The sequence below is a fragment of the Magnolia sinica genome, chromosome 5 (assembly GCF_029962835.1).
Source record: "Magnolia sinica isolate HGM2019 chromosome 5, MsV1, whole genome shotgun sequence".
NCBI lineage: Eukaryota > Viridiplantae > Streptophyta > Magnoliopsida > Magnoliales > Magnoliaceae > Magnolia > Magnolia sinica.
Window position 1 is genome coordinate 31,878,093 of NC_080577.1, and position 21,021 is coordinate 31,899,113.

General features: G+C 39.9%; 1 protein-coding gene across 5 annotated transcripts; it reads right to left on the minus strand.

Moving 5' to 3' along the window:
- Positions 1-824: 824 nt before the first annotated feature.
- LOC131245903 (chromatin modification-related protein eaf6) lies at positions 825-20,022 on the minus strand. 5 transcript variants are annotated; one of them, XM_058245670.1, is made up of 7 exons: positions 19,881-20,022; positions 19,667-19,761; positions 9,262-9,389; positions 6,605-6,674; positions 4,052-4,079; positions 3,906-3,966; positions 825-1,210 (listed from the first exon to the last, which is right to left on the minus strand). In XM_058245670.1, exons 1-7 carry the CDS (start codon positions 19,891-19,893, stop codon positions 1,102-1,104), a joined length of 504 nt encoding a protein of 167 aa, XP_058101653.1. In that variant the 5' UTR covers positions 19,894-20,022; the 3' UTR covers positions 825-1,101. The 5 variants fall into 5 exon arrangements, with proteins under 5 accessions (XP_058101653.1, XP_058101652.1, XP_058101654.1 ...); XM_058245669.1 differs by having other exon boundaries at positions 9,262-9,434; XM_058245671.1 differs by having other exon boundaries at positions 9,262-9,362; positions 19,881-20,021.
- Positions 20,023-21,021: the final 999 nt, after the last annotated feature.

A 21,021-nucleotide genomic window follows, 5' to 3' on the forward strand; every position in this document is an offset into this window, starting at 1 on the left:
ATCATGGTGGGCCCTACTAAGGTTTCAATGGTAAGCCACCACTGCTTCCTGTGGTGTGGCCCACTTGAAGCTTGGATCTGTCTCATTCTTAGCCCGTAACCTAAAATGACATGGCAAAATGCATAAACTGTGTGGATAAAATACATACATCACGGTGGCATCCGAGCCCTAGCCTATCCCGAGGTCAGGACAGGAGGGAGAAGTACCCACTCCTTTTCATTGGGCCACTTTGGGGAGATTCCTGCATCTTTTTGTTGCGGGTAATTCGCATCTTCATCTGGCGGGTCCAAGACAGCCTAGTCCGGTCATTGGACGAATGACCGCGATTTGGCTAGTGACCCCAACACAAGCCAGCTAGCAGGTGTCAAAACTAAGAAGCTTCGGATCAAACCAATATATGTGTTTTCCCTTCATCCAATCTAACTTTATCAACAGGTTGGATAGCAAATAAACATTACAGTGGACCCTAAGAAGTTTTTAATGGCCGACCCATTCAATCAACATTGTTTTCCTGTGGAGTGATCCGCCTGAGATTTGGATCTACCTCATTTTTCTACTCATGACCTAAAATGAGTTGGCAAAATGAATAGACAGCATGGATAAAACACATCCACCATGGTGGGGCCCACAGCTCTTTGACACCAGCTAGATGGCTAGTGTTGTGGTCACTAGCCAAACAGCATCTTCCAGTCATTAGGAGCAACAGGTCACTTTAAATTATACACATTGCCATTCTTTCCCACCACCATATAACATTGAATCCACCTCATCTGGAGGCTGACCACAAACAAAAACATTCAATAAAGGAATTAGCTTGCGATGAGAATAAATTCACAGCAGAATCCAGAAGCTGTGTCATTGCAATATTATCAAAAGCAGCAACTCTGTAATGATAATCAAGCAGTCAAGACTCCTTGGATTGCAATGTGGAACAGGGCATTCTATTCTGCTTGAGTGGTTAGCATTTCTATTCCAATTCCAAGATTAATAATTCCTACAATAGTAAGGCAAAGACACATCCCAAGCTCAACTGCATTTCTTACACTTGCAAGCCAATAATATGACATAAGCTGAAGTTCGTGCATGAAATATCGGGTGTGATCATCTTAAACTTAGATCAGGATCGTCTTCATCATCAAGCTCCTGTTCACTTGATGGCCTGATTCTCTTCCCATCTCTTGGCACTGTTCTACCCTTCTTTGGCTTTCCCCTGGAATAATAATTGTCATGATTCATGGGGAACATGCATGTGCGCTCATACATACACTGACATGAGCATGCATGTGCATACAGCTAACATCAGGTTTATGACGTACCCGTTGTGTGTGTGATTACCCTGACTGTTGATTCGTCTTAAAGGTCCATGCAGGGAGCATTGACCAAAAATCATAGTTGGGCAATCCTAATCATACAAAAAATTGTATGAAAATCACTCACTGATTCCTTTAATTTTTGTGACATTGCTTGCAAACCCAGGCACTGCCGGGCCCACCATGGTGTTTGGGTTATATGCACTCTCCGCCCATTTCATCAGCTCATTTTTAGAACATGCGCATGAGCAGGAGGGAGTTCCAAAACTCGAGTGGGCCACACCACAAGAAACAGTGGGGATTGAACACCCATGGTTGAAACCTTCATGGGGGCCCACAAGTTTTGGATCAGGCTGATATTTGTGTTTTCCCTCATCCAGGTGGCACTCACCTTATGAATGTGTTGGATGGCATAAAAACATCATGGTGGGCCCCAAAAGGGTTTCAACGGTGTGCATTTCCATCCCACTATTTCCTATGATGTAGTCCACTTGAGTTTTGGATCTCCCTTGTATTTGGGCTCATATCCTAAAATGAAGCCAGCAAAATGGATGGAGTGGATACAAAACAAACATCACAGTGGGCCCCCCAGTGCTTGGCTTGCAGGCAATCCATACCGTAATTTTTTCAGGCCATTTATTAAATGGTTAGGATTGTCCGCTCACACTGATTTTTTATTTCCAACCGTTTCATGGCCGTCTCCAACTCCCTTCTGAATGAAGGGTTTAAATCATTTACACATGCCAGGTGTACTGTGCAACAAGGGGGAGAAAGTGGATTGGGCTCCTTGTAGAGATGCATTTTCTCACACACGTCTGTATAAACATATATTGTAGATATAAATGACAAATGCTCCAGTGCTCTCAGAGCACTATGAGTTACATATCATATGTATATATAAATGAGAAATGCTCCAGTGCTCTAGAGCACTATAAGTAACAGTGCTAGTTGCAAAAAAATAATAATAAATAAATAAATAAATAAAATAATAATAAAATCTGAATGTGTCTGTGTAGTGCTCTTGGAGCATTATGAGTTACATATTGTATGTATATATAAATGAGATGCTCCAGTGCTCTCAGAGCACTATAAGTAACAGTGCCAGTTGCATTTTTATTTTTATTTTTGGAAAGGTTCTCCTAGTTCCATTGGTTCACTCGGATAGCCCAAAGATTGATATGAACTGTCCATTAAGTTGAGAACATGTTTAATGGGCTCCATGAAAAAAATCACACCTGTAACCATCATTGATATGGTATTATTTTCTATAGCCATCCTTTTCCCAAGCCATGGACAGGAAGGTTATGATTGCCTGACAAAAGTGACTCTTTAGAAAGATGAGCTGTCCACGATGGTCCCTAACAAAATGATGGATCAAATTGTTGATTAGACCTATTTTCGGATAAATGATCTTCCTGTCCATGTTTAAGGCCATTGATCAAATGGTTAATATTTTTCAGATCAGTGTGATGTTTCCATCATAGCGAATGAAACGTGTTCTGGACCTGATGAACAATTTAGATCAATGGATTGGACTGTCAGTGTCCCAATGAAACTAGAAGCGCTACATATTGTTTGACGTAAAACAGATAGTGGATTATTCAACTGTCTCAATTCTCGAGCAATCGCTCCAAAAACCCTGAGTTCCTTTTGTATATCCTATGGTGCTATGAGAGCATCAGAGCATTTATCTATATAAATAAAGACATTTGTCTACAAACAAACATATGCGTATGAATTTACACTTGTACATGCATGGTATCCCTATGCACTTGTAATTTGTGCAAAAACTGTACTGAATATATAGATATACAATTCATCTGCATGCATATGCAGCCATTACTATTTTGTCATAGATAATCAGTGCCAAATGCTTTGCCACAAAATAATTGCTTATAAATCCAGAAAGCTAGGACACTAAATTAAGCAGAAGTGCTGGGTGTGAATGCTGATATCTGAGTCATTATCAGGAACTAAATCTCCAGACACATGTTAGACGTGTACAAGATCCAGGCCATTCATTTGTTGGAATCTACAATGGTCACCCAAAAATCTTACTGGATGGATGATCTTAGCAACTGGTTGTCTGACTTGTGAGGATTATAATTTGACAATAAGAAAAGAATTCCAACTAATGGTAACACTCAAGGACAAAACTCTTCAATCAGCAGGTATGTTCATCAGACCAATAAGATTTTTGGCAATATGGGCCATCCATTGTAGGGCCCAACAGAAAATTGTGCATGCCACACTTAGGGCCCATTTGGGCGTATCTCCTGGGGGTTTCTGCAAATTCCTTTATTTTTGTTTCATATTTTCATCAACTCACCGTTGGATTTTCAGCACCCATTTCGACGTGTTGGGACCAGGCAAGGTTTTGCAAAAGTGCATCCAAACGCATAAGCAAAATGGAGTTTGGCTAAAACTAGTGTTTAGCTGTCAAAAGGCCCCTTTGAGGGAGTGATCCGAATGGGCCCTTACAGAGATTTGAGTGAAGGATGAAAAACTTAAATATTAGCATTTAGCACCCAATGCTTTTCCTTCAGTGTATTCAAGGAACAGTTGCATGTGCATGGATAATGTTAGTACACTTACTGTCCATTAGCAGGTGTGCCTCCACCCTTCGACCGACCTGGACCAAAATCTGCCCTTCCATCTACCACAATTACAAACAAGGCAACAAACTGTTATCAAATTCTTGCTTGAAGAATATAATGTCCGTTAAAGCAAGAAAGGCTCACCATCACGTCCAACTGCATGCTCTTCCACCTGACAATGAACAGATTGACATTAGGAACAACTGCATAATATACAAAATCCCACTCATCATTAAACAAAATAAAAATTATCAGCATAGCTCAAGAATCAAACAACACTAAAAATTATACTAGAGATATCGCACAATGCTGCATGGTGGGTTTTTCCAACATGTGTTGTTGATATGACAGAAAAGCTTTCCTGGCCTATGATGTGTAAACAGCCCATTGCAGCATGATCAAATTTGAGTAGAAATCTAAATCAGCAACGTTACGGTGTACCTTATTGTGTTGTAAGGAGTATCATTGGTCCAATATGATTTTATGGCCCACCCAAATGATGTTACACCATGGGCAAGCCACATGTACCTCTGTATAGCAATATACTTAAGAAGCTCGGATCAATTATGAGGTGCCCAGGCTACAGGACCAAACTTCTCTAGTTGTTCTCACATTGATGTGAGTTGGACATGCTTTCCAGCCTGTTATCCTTACCATCAACAAAGCTTATCCATTACTATATTCTGTCAGCTGGAAGGCTGACTTGATAGCACAGTGCTTTCAGTCGAGTGCCATGTGCAAGAAAATTGTGGGGCCTTGACGTTGAGCCAAGGAAGACTATTTAGGGCCTGATTTCAGTGAGATCTTAACAGTGGAAGGTTGACAGCGTGGGATCTTTTTCAGTGAGATCTTTTTACCCTCTTATTTGTGGAGGTGTGTGTTCCAATAAGAGAATCCAGGGTGACTAAGTTTGTGTGGCAGTATGACATCCCTCCCAGTTCACAGCGTTCGGTTGGTTAGTGGGTTGGAAGAAAGTCCTTACCATTGACAGTTTTCAGAAAAGGACTACGATGATCGTAAATATTTGTATTTTGTGTATGAATGACAAGGAGACAGTGGATCATCTTTTTGTGCACTGCCCATTTGTTGGGAGGATTAGGGCAGATCTCTTGGGCCATTTCCAAGCTTCGTGGTCATCACCGAATATGGTTAACTCTTCCTTATATTTGTGGCATGGATTGAAGCTTGGGAAAGAGAAGTTTGTGCCATGGAGAATTGCACTGATTGCTATGTGGTGGGTTGTGTGGGAGGAAAGAAACGCCAAGTCCTTCAACAATGTTAGGAAGTTGGTGGAAGCCACGTCCAACAGAATGAGATCACTGATCATCAAATGGGACTGATGTGTCCCCAAACTGAGGGATTGTAATTTTGCTTTTCTTGGGTAGCTTTAGGGTCGCTGTCTTGGTGCCCTCTTTCTTTTGTAGCTTTGTTTGGCTTCTTTTTTTAATAAAGTTTTCGTTCTCTCTAAAAAAGAAAAAGTAAAAAAGAGGACCATTTAGGGCGGTTTGAATGTACCAAAAATGTGGATGGCAGGATATGTACATCCACACTGCTCTTGGGGGAAGCGGGACTGTCCCGTTCTACAAAATGCAAGCATACCTGGCTGCAGAAAGGGGCCCAATATGAGGATGTAACAAAACGGATTTTTACATCTCATCCTTGTTTCCGGCAGTGGAGGGGCTGTCCGATCACAAAAAGAGAACCGATCATCTACTTCCTGTTGCAGGCTAACCTTTCCTACAACCCATTTTTACAAGCACTTTCACCCTTGGCAATATCCAACATTTTTGAAGGGCGAGAGTGGAAGCAAAAAAGAAGGCATGAAAAACTGAGTTGTACCTTCTAACCACTTGTAGGTGATTAGATCTCACTTTTACTTCGTTTAATGGGGGGAAAAGGTAGCCTTGGGAACCGATTTCCATTTCCCAGCTTTACCTCAAAAGCTGTGGACATTCGTTTCACCCAAGGGAGGCAATAAATAATTTCCCGGTGCAGAGAGACGACCTGACCATTAGAGGTCACTGTATATGGAATCCATGTAAAACTGGGACGCAAAACAAACATTGGGAGGAAAATAGAAATCTGCACTTTTCCACTTCCTGAGGATTCCAGGTTACCTTTCCAATCCATGCTTTACTTCCTCCATCCAAACACAACCTAGATGCATAGGGTCTATCTGTTCAGACCAGCTGATAGGCAACACTCAGAAACATTTGCATCTGGCAGTGTCTTGTGGGTTGTACCACAAAACAGCTGACAAGTAAAACATGTTCCAACTTCAATGTTATTTCCTTTTTCAAGATGACTACATTTAACACTCAAATGCATGTATTCAGATGCGCTTAAAAAAATTACAAAATAATAATAATAATAATAAATAAATAAATTAGTGGCTTCCCTGGTAGTCACATGCCAGCTGGTCCCCAGTGGAGGTAAACTAGGAGGGTTGATGTCAGGAGAGCAGCCAGTCATTAAACTTTGCCAAATAGCTCAGACAACAGTTTGATGATGACCGGGTCAGAATTTATTTCTTTCCTTTTTTTACTTTTTTACTTTTTTCCTTTTCTTTTTCTTTGAGAAAGAGAGGGTGAACAACCAAATAGGCAGATCATCAGATTAGAGAGAGAGAGCGAGCATCCAATAGAATTAAGCAGGGAGTGCCAATTCTGTTAAATAAATGAAGTCTAGGATACGTACTGCTGGTGAAGTAACCGATGACAAAGAGAACAGTCTATCTTCAGGCTGAAACTTCCTGGAACGCTTTAAGCTGAAAACAAAATTTAAAACCTTGTGTTGGAAATGAAAACAAATTTTAAAACCTTGTGTTGGAACTAAGTTATGATTGGATTGTTTCAGCACTAGGAAAATAAACAAGATTTAGTCTAAAAGAGGCAGTGTTTGGAAGCATGTAGATGAAAAATGGAAGATTTTTGGTAATAGCATATGTAGTAGAGCTACGTAACTATGCAAACCTAGCAGAGTTTTTCTGAAGACGGTGACAGAAGCATCATTAAATATGGGAAAATCTTACCATTTACAAACTCATTCGGCTAATGTTGGAAAAGGGTTAAATGACTAAGTTTAGGAAAGATTCAAAGTCTGGAGTCTGCTAATCTATTTAAGTGGAAAATTGCCAAGAAAAAGGGAGTGTAGACCAATCTTACTCAAGCAAATGGGCCTCCAGTTTCTCCAATTATTTCCCTGCAGAGTAGGCGAAAGTCATCCTAGTTACCGTTGTACAATGCAAGTTAAATTTGGGTATGGGTTTAAAGAGCATCTCTTCCCTTAACATGTAGAGAAACCATAGGGAATGATAAAAGACCATGGAGTTTTATTCTAACTTTCATAGGTATGTGGCACACTCTAACTAGGTTTCTTCCCATGTATTATAATTAGGGTGAACATTAGACTAAAACAGTACAAATACATGAGTCAGCCAACTTTCCTATTGACGTGAGGAATATGAAGCCCATTGCTAGAAGTTATTTTTAATGCTTGCCAAAATCTATTTCCATCAAAAGAAAATTATAAGGATAGAAATGGATGTGAAATCTGGAGGGTCCACCTTTATTTCGATCAGGGAATTATGGGGTACCGTATTTGTTCTTGAAATGCTTTAGGCTCTTCATAGAACCCCAACTGACCCATCCACAATAACCAGTTGAAATCATGCATAGCACGAAGAACATGCTGCGCTGGAGAGGGATGGAGCTTCACTTTCCAAAAATCAAGCTTTCTACTCATTATTGGTAGTCTCTGTCATATAAGCTAGCGTTAGTGCTTATCCTTTCATAGTCTACATATTTATGAACTTTGTTATCTATATACCAAGTCTCCGAATGGCATGCCTCAACACCTGTTTATATAGGAGCTAATGCCGGCCATTATGTATCACTGGTCCAAGATCCCTCTCAAGGTTGTTAGACAAATATCAGATGGTAGCAGCAGTGATAACAACCAGATATACACTTGCTATGTACTATTTCATATATATTTTTTACTTGGATTTTGGGTATCTGGTCTGAGTTTTTCAGTATCATGATGGATTATAGAACTTATCTGTGGGCATATGCGCATGGAGAATCAAAAATTAATTTCAAGCACCATTACATAATCTTTTTGTAGGCCTACAATAAGAAAACATTATGTCTTCAACCAGAGATTTGCCAAAGCACAATTGCCAATAATGCTACGAAATTCACTACTGCAATGGGTGCATGGTGTGGCTATCTGCCCTCAGAAGCCAGCACCCTAGGGTAGGATTCATTCTGAACCTGAATTTTATTGGATATTTTTCTTTTGAAAAGCCCAATTTTCTTTAATATATCTAGCATATGAAAGATAATGTTGACGTGGTTAATGAATATAAAAAGAAAATGTGCCAATAAATATACAAGATTGATGAATTGAACATTCAGCGTGTTTATTAATAAAAAAGTGATAAATTTTAACTCTAATAAAACACCAATGATCGAACTCTTCTACTTTCTTTAAGAAAAAAGGTCAAGTCTCAAATCAGGTAGACTAGATCGCGTGTAAAATTCATATGTAATCATTGATAGAAGTTAAACAAGGACAATCCAGTGTGGAACGGGTATTGAACCAGGAATTTATCGGGAGATTCACACACAAGCCCCAATCAAGAGAGAGAAATACCTCACCTTTCAAAAAAAGTTAGGGGCTGTTTGGGGTGAGGGATTTGGTACAGCGATTTGGGAAATCTACAGATTTCAAAATTTCCATGTTTGTTTTTTGTTGAGGATTTGCCAAATCCATAGCTTTCCCAAATCCACACCCCAAAAATCCATGGATTTGGGGCAAAACCAAATCCTCAAAACGAAAAAACTAAAGACTAATCAAATCCTTAAAATGAGAGACATTTTAAAGCACACAAGTAATTCCTTTGAAATAAATGCTCTACCAAGCAATAAATGCTTCCCAAATCCATGGATTTCAGTTGGACTCCAAACAATGGACTTTAGAATTTGCCAAATCCAATGCAAATCAATGAACTTGATTTTAAAAATTCCCATTCTCATTTCCTTGATCCCAAACAAGGCCTTAGTGTTTTGATAAATCGTGACTATTCTTCCAAGTCAACTAGAATTGGACGAATAGTCACAATTTATCAAAACCTTTTTTTTTTTTTTGAAAGATGAAATATCTAACTACATTGCAAATTAGAATTAATAATATCAAGGTTCAAATGTGTCTGCCTTCAAATATTTGAGAAAAAAAGAAAGAAAGAAAGAAACATATTGGACCGAATTCCCTTTACAAAGACCTAGCATAAACATAACTTTGATGTGGATTAGGATGCAAAAGACCTTCAAGAAATATTCTGAGCAACTTACTTGGTGGTGCTCTTGGATGATGATAGAAATCCTTCGAAACCTTTCAGAACATTCCCACATTGACTTGAATCGTGTAAGTAACTTGTCTCTAACTCATAAACCTTGGACATGATAATAGAGATTAAGGACTTCCACAAGTAGAATAAAAATGTCTTAATATGTTGGTAAAAAGCCTGCTTACAATTAATCAATAAAAATTCAACCAAGCTAGAACCAAAAAAACAAGAAAAGACAAGCATAGTTTACTTTTAGATTTTTTTATTATTTTTTTTTTTTTGAAAGGTAACAAAACTTTATTAGAAACCACACAAGGGCAGAAAAGAATACAACAAAAACACCAAACAAGAAAAAGAAATTAAAGGCCCAACAGGGCTGCTATCACAAAAGGATCCAAGCCCTTTAAACCCGAAACCCAATCCTTAACCCACGACATAGCATTTCGGAAGGATCGATCTACCGTATGCGTATCCGACTTGTTCTCAAAACACCTACTGAAACAATGTAACTTGGACATAGGCATGTTTTTTAGTGTCAAATATATACATGGCATAAAACACAACGACTTTGAGTACCTAATAATCTGAAATAGCAATAGTGATACGTATTCAAACAATATAACAATAAATTAATAAATGACAATGCTTTAAAAATCATTAAATCTAGGATCATTGCCGGTCAGTGTTTGACAATGGTCTGAGTCAACGAGTAATGACACAACTAAGAGACCAATGAGTGGCATGCCATCTCTGAAACGGGTTTCTAAATCTGATTACCACCAACTAATAACAGCTTCATACTTCTTCACATCTCATGGATTAGAACACTCCTGTTTATACCTAATCATGATTAAAAAAAAAAAAAAAAAGAATACATTTTCCAAGCAATTAGATTCAACATTAAAGAATGCTTGCTTCTTTGTAAACTCTGATCAACAAAAGCAAATGCCGAACAACCCATTGAAATTGCCTTTTACATTCATTTAGCCAAATTATGGCCAATTAAATTATCATATGATCCCTTGGGCCATGTTTGGTATGCAGTATATGGAAGTATTGAATTGTATTAATGCAATGACTACAGGTGGAGGTATCATCGGCTTTTACCATGGAAATAGGATTTGTCAATACGATGGTTGGAAACAAAAACTTAAACACCTGAAACATGTGTTTTCAGATAAACCTATGTTTGGAAACGAAAAATTAAAAAACTGTATACCGTGTTTAGGCATAAATCCATGTTTGGAAACCAAGCTCTGTGTAGCCCACCATGATGTATGTGTTTTATCCACGCCGTTTATCATTTTCACCAGGCCATTTTAGGGCATGAGCACAAAATGATGCATATCCAAAGCTCAAGTGGACCATGTCACAGAAAACATTGGGGATTGAACGCCTGCTGTTGAAAACTTAGGCATGGGATTGATTAAGAAAACCCCCATTGTCACTGCTCTTCGAAGAGAGGACCCTTCTTACTGAGAGACACGGTATAATCAATAGTGTCGTTGACCATAGTCCAGTCATGAACAGTCTACCGGTTCATTAAAGTTCATTAGATTTGAGTAAAGGCTGAAGGTCCGGCTCTTTCTTGAATGTGGAATCATTTTAGATCATACCCAGCTGAAACGTATGTGCGCGCTAGCGCGCAATGGCTTTGAAGCAACCAGATGAAAAACATATATGGGGGCCACAAAAGAATTGCATGAAGCCTGCTTTGTGATTTCCCTTCATCCAAGTCAGTGTGACCTTATGAACAGGTTAGATGGCAAATAAAATATCATCATGGACCCTAGAAAGTTTTTAATGGTGGGTGTTCAATCCCCTCCGTTTTCTGTGGTGTGGTCCACTTGAGCTTTGGATCTGCATCATTATTGGGCTCATGCCCTAACATGAGCTGGCAAAAAGGATGAACAGCGTGAATAAAACACATCATGGTGGGCCCCACAGAGTTTGGGATTCTTTTGATTTCTAAATCCCACACAATCCCTGTGCCTCCTCATCATCTCTTTGAAATTCCTCTTACAGTTGGCTAAAATGCATGGCACAAGAATACGAGATATATACAACTCAAACCCTCATCGCAACCAAACATTGGATGGTATTTAAATCCCACCAAATGCCATGCAATACCACTTAATTCCGCGTTCCAAACAGACCCTAAATGATGTTGTGTGAATAAGGATGTGATCTATCTACCATTCCAAAGCATTAACAATTTTTACTATGTGCCAATGCTCCATAGCATGGTTTAAAATTGGTCTTGGCATCTTGTATTGTTCATATAACACCTCGAACATTTCAATACCCAAGTATTGAAAGTTCTTGAGTGTTACCATGAAATTCAACTCATTATGTACATGTGCACGATACAAATCTAGCTATCCTGACCTTACATCCATTCTCTAACACGATTCTGATTGTTGGGAATAATCTTCATTCATAGATCAAGCCATCTGACCGTTGGTTTTAAGACAAGACCACCCATCGTGTGATTTGACAAATGTACCTTCCCTTAAATGAAATTGGTAACCGTAATGATTTAGATGTAAGTCCTTTTGTAAGAATTATTTATAAAGATACATACAACCATGTACAATCATTTGATTTGACAAAACTCTTAGATCAGCAATAATTACAAAAATGTCATTAACCTAGACCCCTGAATTCTAGATCACGTGGTTCCCACGATCCGTTTCATGTAAAAATTTATATCAGGCCTAATTATCATAAATTAACCATACACGTCGAATTTCAACCCTTAGATCATAGTAAACTAGCCACTTGACCTTTACATCCGCTCGTACACTTATCAGATCAAGATTCTGATCCGTTCATCTTGTTCACCCCATATGAATATGCTTAACCCACCATTAGAATTACAATCTAAAGAACTTACACGTACGAAAAAGTCACTCGAATCTAATGATATACATGTCCCACCCCTAATCACTCCAGAAACCCACTTTATGACCACCCATCTACGAAACTGACCGTACATTCACTTACATACATGGTCAGAATGTTAACAATCAAGTTCTCTTATTTTTAGCAAGTCATTTAACCGTCCGTCATGTTTAGATCCGCCAAACAGGCCATACGAATATCATAGTAAACCAATCACCATGAAGATCCTAGGGTTTAGGTCCAAATTACCTGGTAATTTGTCAATCAGAGGAGTACAAATGTTATTTTTAATTATGGAATGTGTTAACCACTAAAGGAGCTTCTTGGACATCCTTGGGAGATCGGGACCCAAACTGGACTAATGGAAAGAGAGTGAAAAGTAAAGATCACCTGTCAAATCTCATCAGATTTGGACAATGGAGTCTTGAATTACGAATGGCAGAAGTTTGGACAAAATAGAGGGGTAAAATTGTAAATAAAATGATACATATGCATGGCACCGTTGGACGAGAATTGTAGGTGAAGTTTCAACGGTGAATGTTCTCGATACACGATTGGACCCTGTGGCCCACCTGATTAACGGAATTATTTTATTTCTGACCTCGTATCCTAAAATGGTGTAACAAACTAGATAAACAGAGCGGATCCCCGAAAGGAACATTTATGTGGGCCCCACCTAATGCCACAGTAAATCACGTAACAAAGTTATGTGGTTCCAGGGACATTTAACCATTGGGAAGCACCCACTTGTCACGTGTGGTGGCCCACCAAAGACTTGGATTTTCTCAATCTTTTGGCCCAGGGCCCAACACAAACCCTCGTGCTAGTGGAGGGAGCGGATTTTCCTAAAAATCACCATGGTGGACCCACTAAATCATACAAACTGAACCTGTCAACACGGTCAAAACTGTGTTGACCCGTGAACCTCCAAAAAGGGAGAGTCACTCCCTGTTTCTCTCTTCCACCCGCAACGGACGGACAACGCCCGTTTTGGGAGCTACTGTGGCCCACCATCACCATCCGACGGGATGATCCAAACCATCCATCCAGTAGAGAAGCTACCACCGACCAATCCCTACCCATTTCCAACCACTGGATCGCACACGGGTGCACACCTGCTCGCATGGAAATCGACTGCGCGGGGCTGATTCTCCTCCCAAAACGGAAAGAATTTCAATTCTTTCTCTTCTTGCAGTCACATAGACAACTACTACTCTTTATCTCCACTGACTCCAGCAGAGAAACCGGAGTCGAAAACCTTCAGCACTCGTTTGCATTCTGCCCCGCACACGACGCCAAAACCGAAACTAACTCAAATACCTCCATAGCAAACCCAGGGAAAAGCCTCTGGTTCTGATCTGGATCGTCCAAAGTCGAGAATAGGGACTTCCGACCGCGCCCACATGGGCAGAAAAGAAAGGAAGATCCCGATGAGATGATATCCACCGGTTCCAAATGAAGTTACCGTAAAACGCGGTAGCTGCATTTAAACAGGGCCACCATTGATCGGCTAATTTAAAGTCCTTGCACCTAAGAACGTAGCCACCACCTTCCTCTTGTGGGCCCCATCCAATGAACGCGTCAGATTAGTCAGAAGAGATCGGCGGAGAGAAGAAGGGACATTCCAAAATTGGATGCCCATACGTTACGCAGTCCGATCGCACTAAACTATATTCTGCCTACACAGAAAGTTCTAGAAATCCAGAATTTTATAAATACATGTCTCCCACGCTGGGAGACACACCAACAAGGAAGGAGAAAGAAAGAGAAGGAAAGAGAGAGAGAGAGAGAGAGAGAGAGAGAGAAGTGCGGTAGAGAAAGATGATTAAAGAGAGGAGGAAGAACTCTGGGATCTGTCGGTTAATCTGGTTCGGGTCCAACTAGCTGCTCCTATCTGAATTCCCTTCTTTTCTTTTCTTTCCTTCTCATTGATAGGTTTCCAACCACAAAAACAAGCCGACTCCATCATAGGACGAGACCAAAACTTATATGTTGGAACTTATCGATACCTAAACTATTTATAATATAATTTGAACTAGGTGAATTAAAGTAGAAGGTGATACAACGACATAAGGTGAGGGTTTTATATTTTAAGCTTACATTAATTTAAGTTGTTATATTTATCATGTCTTTTACATGATTTCCTGTTATTTCATATTGCCTTTCACATGCCTTCATGTTATTTTATCTTGCCTTTCACATGCCTTCATATTACTCTAAATCTTCCCTGCAATTACATGTTTTATCATCAATTATTTGCCTTTGGCTTACAATATAATGTTGATTACAAGTGATCTTTCTGAATTTATGTGGGGCCATGGATACAAGAAATGCCCTTGCCTTATCAAATTTATTGAGTTGGCCCTGCCAATCTCCATATTATTGAATCGGCCATTGCTGCTCTTCTATTTGTTGAGTTAGCCAGTGCTACTCTTCTTTTATTAAGTTGACCATTGTCACTCACCGATTTGTTATGTTGGCCATTGTCACTGTTTGAGTTGACCATTGTCACTCTTTTCCTTATTATATTGGCCTTGTACTATTTATCTTTAAGGCTTCGGCATGTGTCTTGATATTCCAAAACCTCCATGATTCAGTTTATATTCTCTATAAGTGCAAGTGATGTGGTCAGATGTATCACAACTAGTGATTCAAATAATCTATCATGGATGTAATGCGCTCTGGGTAGAGACCCTCTTGGTCGTCACGTAAATCCATAGGTTTTGGGTAGTAGTGCACAAATCGATGTGTGTAATTCGCAAATGCAGTATCACATCACTTCCGGGATTGGATGTCGCAATACGTACTAACATACTAGTTTCAGACAATACTTCAAACCTCGCACCATAATTCTCTGCTGAACATTTTTCTTTCATTTTTCCACCCCTTTATCAGTCTATTTCAATCACTCCGGATTGAAGATGTGGAATCTAAAAAAGAAGAACATATAGCACCTGTGGTGTAGAATATCTGCTATCAAAATAGCCTCAGTGGTACATGTCAACACAATTATTGAATTAGTAGTATTTAGGAGTTAATAAATTCATTACTTCCCAATATTATTACCCCCAAAACTTCAAAGTCTTCTAAAGAGTGTTGATTTTATTTTTTATTTTTATTTTCTAAGCAAGCTAGGCTCGAACCGAAGACCTTAACGTTTATAGGAATTTGTAATTCATGAGTTCCCAGTGAATCCAGCACTACATTTGTTCCACGATCAGTTTATTCAATTCATTGCATCAGCTCTCTAAGTTCACAGCTCAACTTCTGTACAATTATCAAGCCAATTCAGCTTACTCAACGGAGCTCTTAGTTTCAATATTATGTTCAAATCTTCTAAAGCTTGGATTCTCGTCAAATCTAGCAGCAAATGCAGTTTGGGCAAATTTAGGGTTGAAGATTCATGAACTTTGACAAATTTGTGCAGATTGGAAATACAGAATCAGAGAAATTAAGGAATTCAGATCAATTCAGCGGTCACTTGTTCACAAATCCATTACATTCATGCCAATTGGTGAACTGATTCTCAACAAGGAATGAGTTTGGTCTGCTCATTTGGAAGCATGGACGGGAGTTCAACAGAATAGGCAACTATGGTTCGTTTGCCAAAAAAGTGCAAGGTTTAATCCTTTATATGCATAGCATCCAACCCAGCTCAAAAGCGTAACAAAACCAATTGAATGATCTCAGAGCAACTATTTCTCACTAATTTACCAATATATACTTAATGATATTTGCAATACTGTATTATAAAGGCAGGACCATACTGGGTGGTTGGACTTGACTGGACAACACTTGAGTCCCCACCAAACTCGGTCGATTCACTAAAAACCTGCTTTACCAAGGAAATAGTTTGAACCATCCATGTCAACTTGCCCAACCATCCAATTCTAATGCAGGGGCATTTTCACACTGGGCTCGAGTGGGGTCGCTTGTGGGATGCAGGGGTACACTCGGGGTGGGTGCGGCCCACGGGGGAGGTCTCATGTTCGAGACTCCTCACCAGGGGTGATTAATGCGCATTTCACACCGGGCTCGAGTGGGGTAGCCCGTGGGATGCGGGGACACACTCGAGGTAGGCGGCCCATGTGATTTGGGGCCCACGAAGGGGGTTCGGCCGAGGTCCTATACCCATGAGATGTGGGGCCTGGGATATGAGATAAAAGGATTAATTCCTCATACTCTTACAGTTTGAGCTTTTAGAGCAAGTGGTTAATTGTCCTGCATCAAATTGGTATCAAAGCGGGAGGTCTCGTGCTTGAGACTCTTCACCGGAGGTGATTAATGCAAGGGCATTTTCACACTGGGCTCGAGTGGGGTCGCTTGTGGGATGCAAGGGCACACTCGGGGTGGGTGTGGCCCACCAGGGAGGTCTCATGTTCGAGACTCCTCACCAGGGGTGATTAATGCGCATTTCACACCGGGCTCAAGTGGGGTAGCCCATGGGATGCGGGGACACACTCGGGGTAGGCGGCCCATGTGATTTGGGGCACACGAAGGGGGTTCGGCCGAGGTCCTAAACCCATGAGATGTGGGGCTTGGGATATGAGATAAATGGATTAATTCGCCATACTCTAACAGTTCGAGCTTTTAGAGCAAGTGGTTAATTGTCCTGCATCAAATTCAGTCAGTTTTTCCAATCCAGCATCTGAGTAAGGAGGTTAACCTTTATTTTATGTAATTTATTCATTTATGCCATGTTGATGTCGTGGGTTCGACTGGGTGGAACAGTTTGGACCATCCCGCCCACAAAGCAGGTTGAGGACATTAGACATCAAGGCAGCATGCCAAGGTTTTAATAGAGCAGACATGTAATTGAGACATCTATATTCTAATCCTCATCATTCTCTCCATTATCTTTCTCAGAGTGAGAGCCGACCACTACAACGCTCCCTTGGGAAACTTTTGCTCTGCATTTGCAAGTGAAGTTACCTGGCCTCCCATCACCTATAACACGCAAGTGTTCATCATTTGTTTTGTGGGAACTTCTGAACATTCTTTTCCTTATTGCTACGACTTCCATCCTTACAACCTTGTTGTTGCTCTATTTCTTCTGATAGACGTGAGGCTTCTCTACCCTTTTTCCAAAGAAAAGAGCTTCCTCACTCTACTTAGTCAAGAGTTCAGCCATCTACCGAGTCAAAGTCTCCTGATTTATAAGGATGTTTTCTAAATCCAATAATTGGGCTTTTTTTTTCTTTCTTTTTTTTTTTTTGAAAGGTGAAATTTTATTGAACAGAAGAAAGGAAAACACACAAACAGAGACAAACAAGGAAAAAACCAGAGAAGACCTAAGGCAAAAATACAACAACACCAGAGCCCTCGTGGAACAATAATTGGGCTACGCCAACTGTGGACGAATAACTACCATGAAGCCACTGAATTCCAGCCTCAGTCCTTGGATGATTATCTTGCATGTGTGAGTTTTGCTGATCTTGGATTCAGTGTCTAGGTGGAATATTTTGTTGCATATGTTTTTCACTTCCATGAAATATTATGAGATTGGCATGCCTCCCTATGTTAGTGTGCCAATCCCATTCTACGAAAGTTGTAGAGGACCATCATTTGCTTGAGAGAACAGTGTAGCAAATGAGACCAAAGCCTACTTTGGTACCTTGGCTTCCTAAATATGCTCTAATAGCTCCTTTGCACCGATGTTTTGATAACAAACATTGCCTTCCCAAATTGCATCTTGCATTATCAAAACACTTCCAAGTTCTCAAGAGTCTTTTTGGGTGGATTAACATCCGAACTATTTTCCATAGCACCAGCTTTAGAGATATGACTCCATACAGGATTTCTAGTAACCATACTTACTGTTGCTGAGTTTCACGATCCCACCCAATGAGCTACCCAGATCAGCCATTTCTCATTCTTCACTTAAGTTCCTCTCCTCCTTCCTAAAGCTTTCATGACTGACACTCCCAAGGACACATGGTGATCCCTAATCAATCTCGTGGGTCTCAATCCGCTACTTGAGTCCTAAAGTCACAAAACATTATTGCACTTTTCCGTGCGCTACCACCATAGTCACAACATCTACAACCAAATTCAAGTACGAAATCTCCCCACTGCATGATCCAAAAAGTTTCTCGTCTTCAAACCAATGTGTATCACAACACACTATGTTTGTTTGCAAATCAACATGCGGTGTCCACTTCTACCAACGTAGGCACGAAATACAGCATGGATAATTCAAGGAGTTGACAACATTGACAGTATGCAATCGCTAAGAAAGTAGCACAATACGCATGAAAAATATTGCAGAAAGCTCCTACTTGGTGACACCACTTGTAAAGTGATAATTTTCTTAATTATGATTTCCCTTATTTCGAGGAGACTGGGGACAATTAGTACAGGAGATAAAAATGGACAGAAAAACAAAGGGAAAGCTCTCTTATCATTATAATTTTGATTTATACAAGGATACTCATATATATGTAGGGCAAGGGAAGCATGTTGGATGCCCACACCAATGATACCAGGTGTCTTTTATACATGTGGTATGAACATGCGTGTAGCCAACTCATGCTACTACGATACATGTCATAGGACACTTGCATAGACATCAAAGCATATCTCCATGAACATGCCAGAGGTCATGACACCCCATGCATGTGTTAAGCATATATGATCACTTGCATAGGATCTTGATTTGATGGGGGGCCCTTATGGGGGGGAACACATGTCAGATATCTGGGTGCACAACATATATTAGAGATCCAGGCCATTCATCGGGCAGCAGGCACTGTGCATTCCACATACCAAAAATCAAGGTAGAACTCATCAAGTTAGCCAAATATAATGTTGAATTTGAATTGTTCGACTTTTTTTTCCCAACAGCCCATTATTCTCATAATACTTTGACCTGCCTAACCAGCAGCCAACATTACTTTTGGTGCAATGTACCATACTCGATGAATCGCCCGCATCTCCGATGCATGAGTCTGCCCTGATCAGTGCAACACATGTTCTGCCCCCTCACAAGAGTGGCCCCTCATTGAATCACAACCCTTTAATGTATATCATAACCCAACAAGAAGCAGTAGTTAGTATTGAAGTTTAGCACCCTGTAAATTTGAGTTACAACACCAATAGGCCATGTCAGGCATTTGGATTGACTACTGAATTGAATTGCAATCATTTTACTAATAAAGTGGAAATTTGCAATTTTGTGAATTGCGACTCTGTGAATACCTCCACTATAATCGACATTAGGGTTGCGTTCTCAATGGCAATTACATTATTTTTAAGTTGGACTTCAAGAAATGCAAGTGTAAATTGAGAGCTAATTCCGCATTATGTTCGCAATTCAATTCACTTGTGCATACAAACGCAGACCTATAGTCCACAAAACCCAAATAAAATATAAGTAATAATTACAAAGCTCACAATCAATTCACCAAACAAAACTAAAAAAAAAAAAAAAACGGAAAAGAAATGTTATGAAAAGAAAAGAGGAAAAAGAATCGATCTTTGTGAGCGAGAAAAGGGGGGGAATTTACCTGCTTCTCGATGCTACGGAGCTCTTCTTGAAGCTTCTTTCTCTTGCTAACGAGAGATGCAAGCATGGCCGATGGATTCGACGGGGCTGGTTGCACTGAAATTCGAAAAAAAAAAAATTAGAGAGAGAGAGAGAGAAATTTTCAAATTTGAAAAAAAAAATGGTGACCGTTGTCTACCGATAGAGAGAGATGCATGAAATTGGGTAAACGTTACCTTCAGATTCCATTTTCCCGCGAGATTTGAAATCTTTGGAAGAAAAGTACTCTCTCCGTGTTAGGGCACGCGAGTTCCGGTTTCTGAATAAGCTGGGCTTCGATTAAGCGCGGCACGCAAAAGGCGCACATTAGTCATATGACTCATATCTCAAATGTGAAGTAGTTTTTTTTTTTTCCTTCGGTGCCACGGTGGTGTGTTGACGTCACCAAGTTGTGTGAGGCCCACCAAAATGTATTTCTTATATCCATACCTTCCATCCATTTGGAGTGATCATTTTATAGAGAATGATTACGAAAATGAAAAAGATCCAAAGCTGAAGTGCACCACACCACAGAAAGCAACGTGGGACAATGATTCCCACCGTTGAAACTTTCGTAGGGCCCAGTATAATATTTATCTGTGATCCAACCTGTTCACGAGGTTACACAACCTCGACCAAGATTAAAAAAATAATAATAACAAATATCACGTTAATCCAAAATTTTTCAATAGTAGACATTCAATTCCTACCACTTTTTATGGGGTGGCCCACTTGGAATAGATGTCTCATTTTTTCGCTCAAGCCCTTAAACAATCCGTGGACGATAAGGATATAACAGCCCATAAAAACTATGTGATGTCAACTCACCATCCATGTTACACCAGCAATCCGCTCCTGCATCCGGGGTCTACGTGCAGGAGATCTGAACATCTCACCAAGACCGGATTAGGTGAGACACCCATCTGATTGAGGGGCTCGTAGTGATGTATGCACCTTAAATCCACACCATCCAACTATTTTGACAGCTTATTTTAAGGCATGACTTCAAAAAATAAATCAAACTCAAATCTTTAGCTGACACCCCACGGAAACAGTGTTGATTGAATTCCCACGGTTAAAAACTGCATGGATTCCACCCAAATATTTATTTACCATCTAACTTATTGTTAAAGTGGCAAACACCTACATGAATAGACCACACGAACATCATCTTAATCCAAAGCTTTTGTGGCCAATGAGAAGTTTTTAATAATTAATCACTACTCTTTCCTTAGTATGGTCCATTTGGAATTTGGATCTAATTAGTTTTTTTTAAAATCATGTCATAAGATGAGCTTTCAATTAGGATAGACACTGTGTATGTAGTCACATACATCA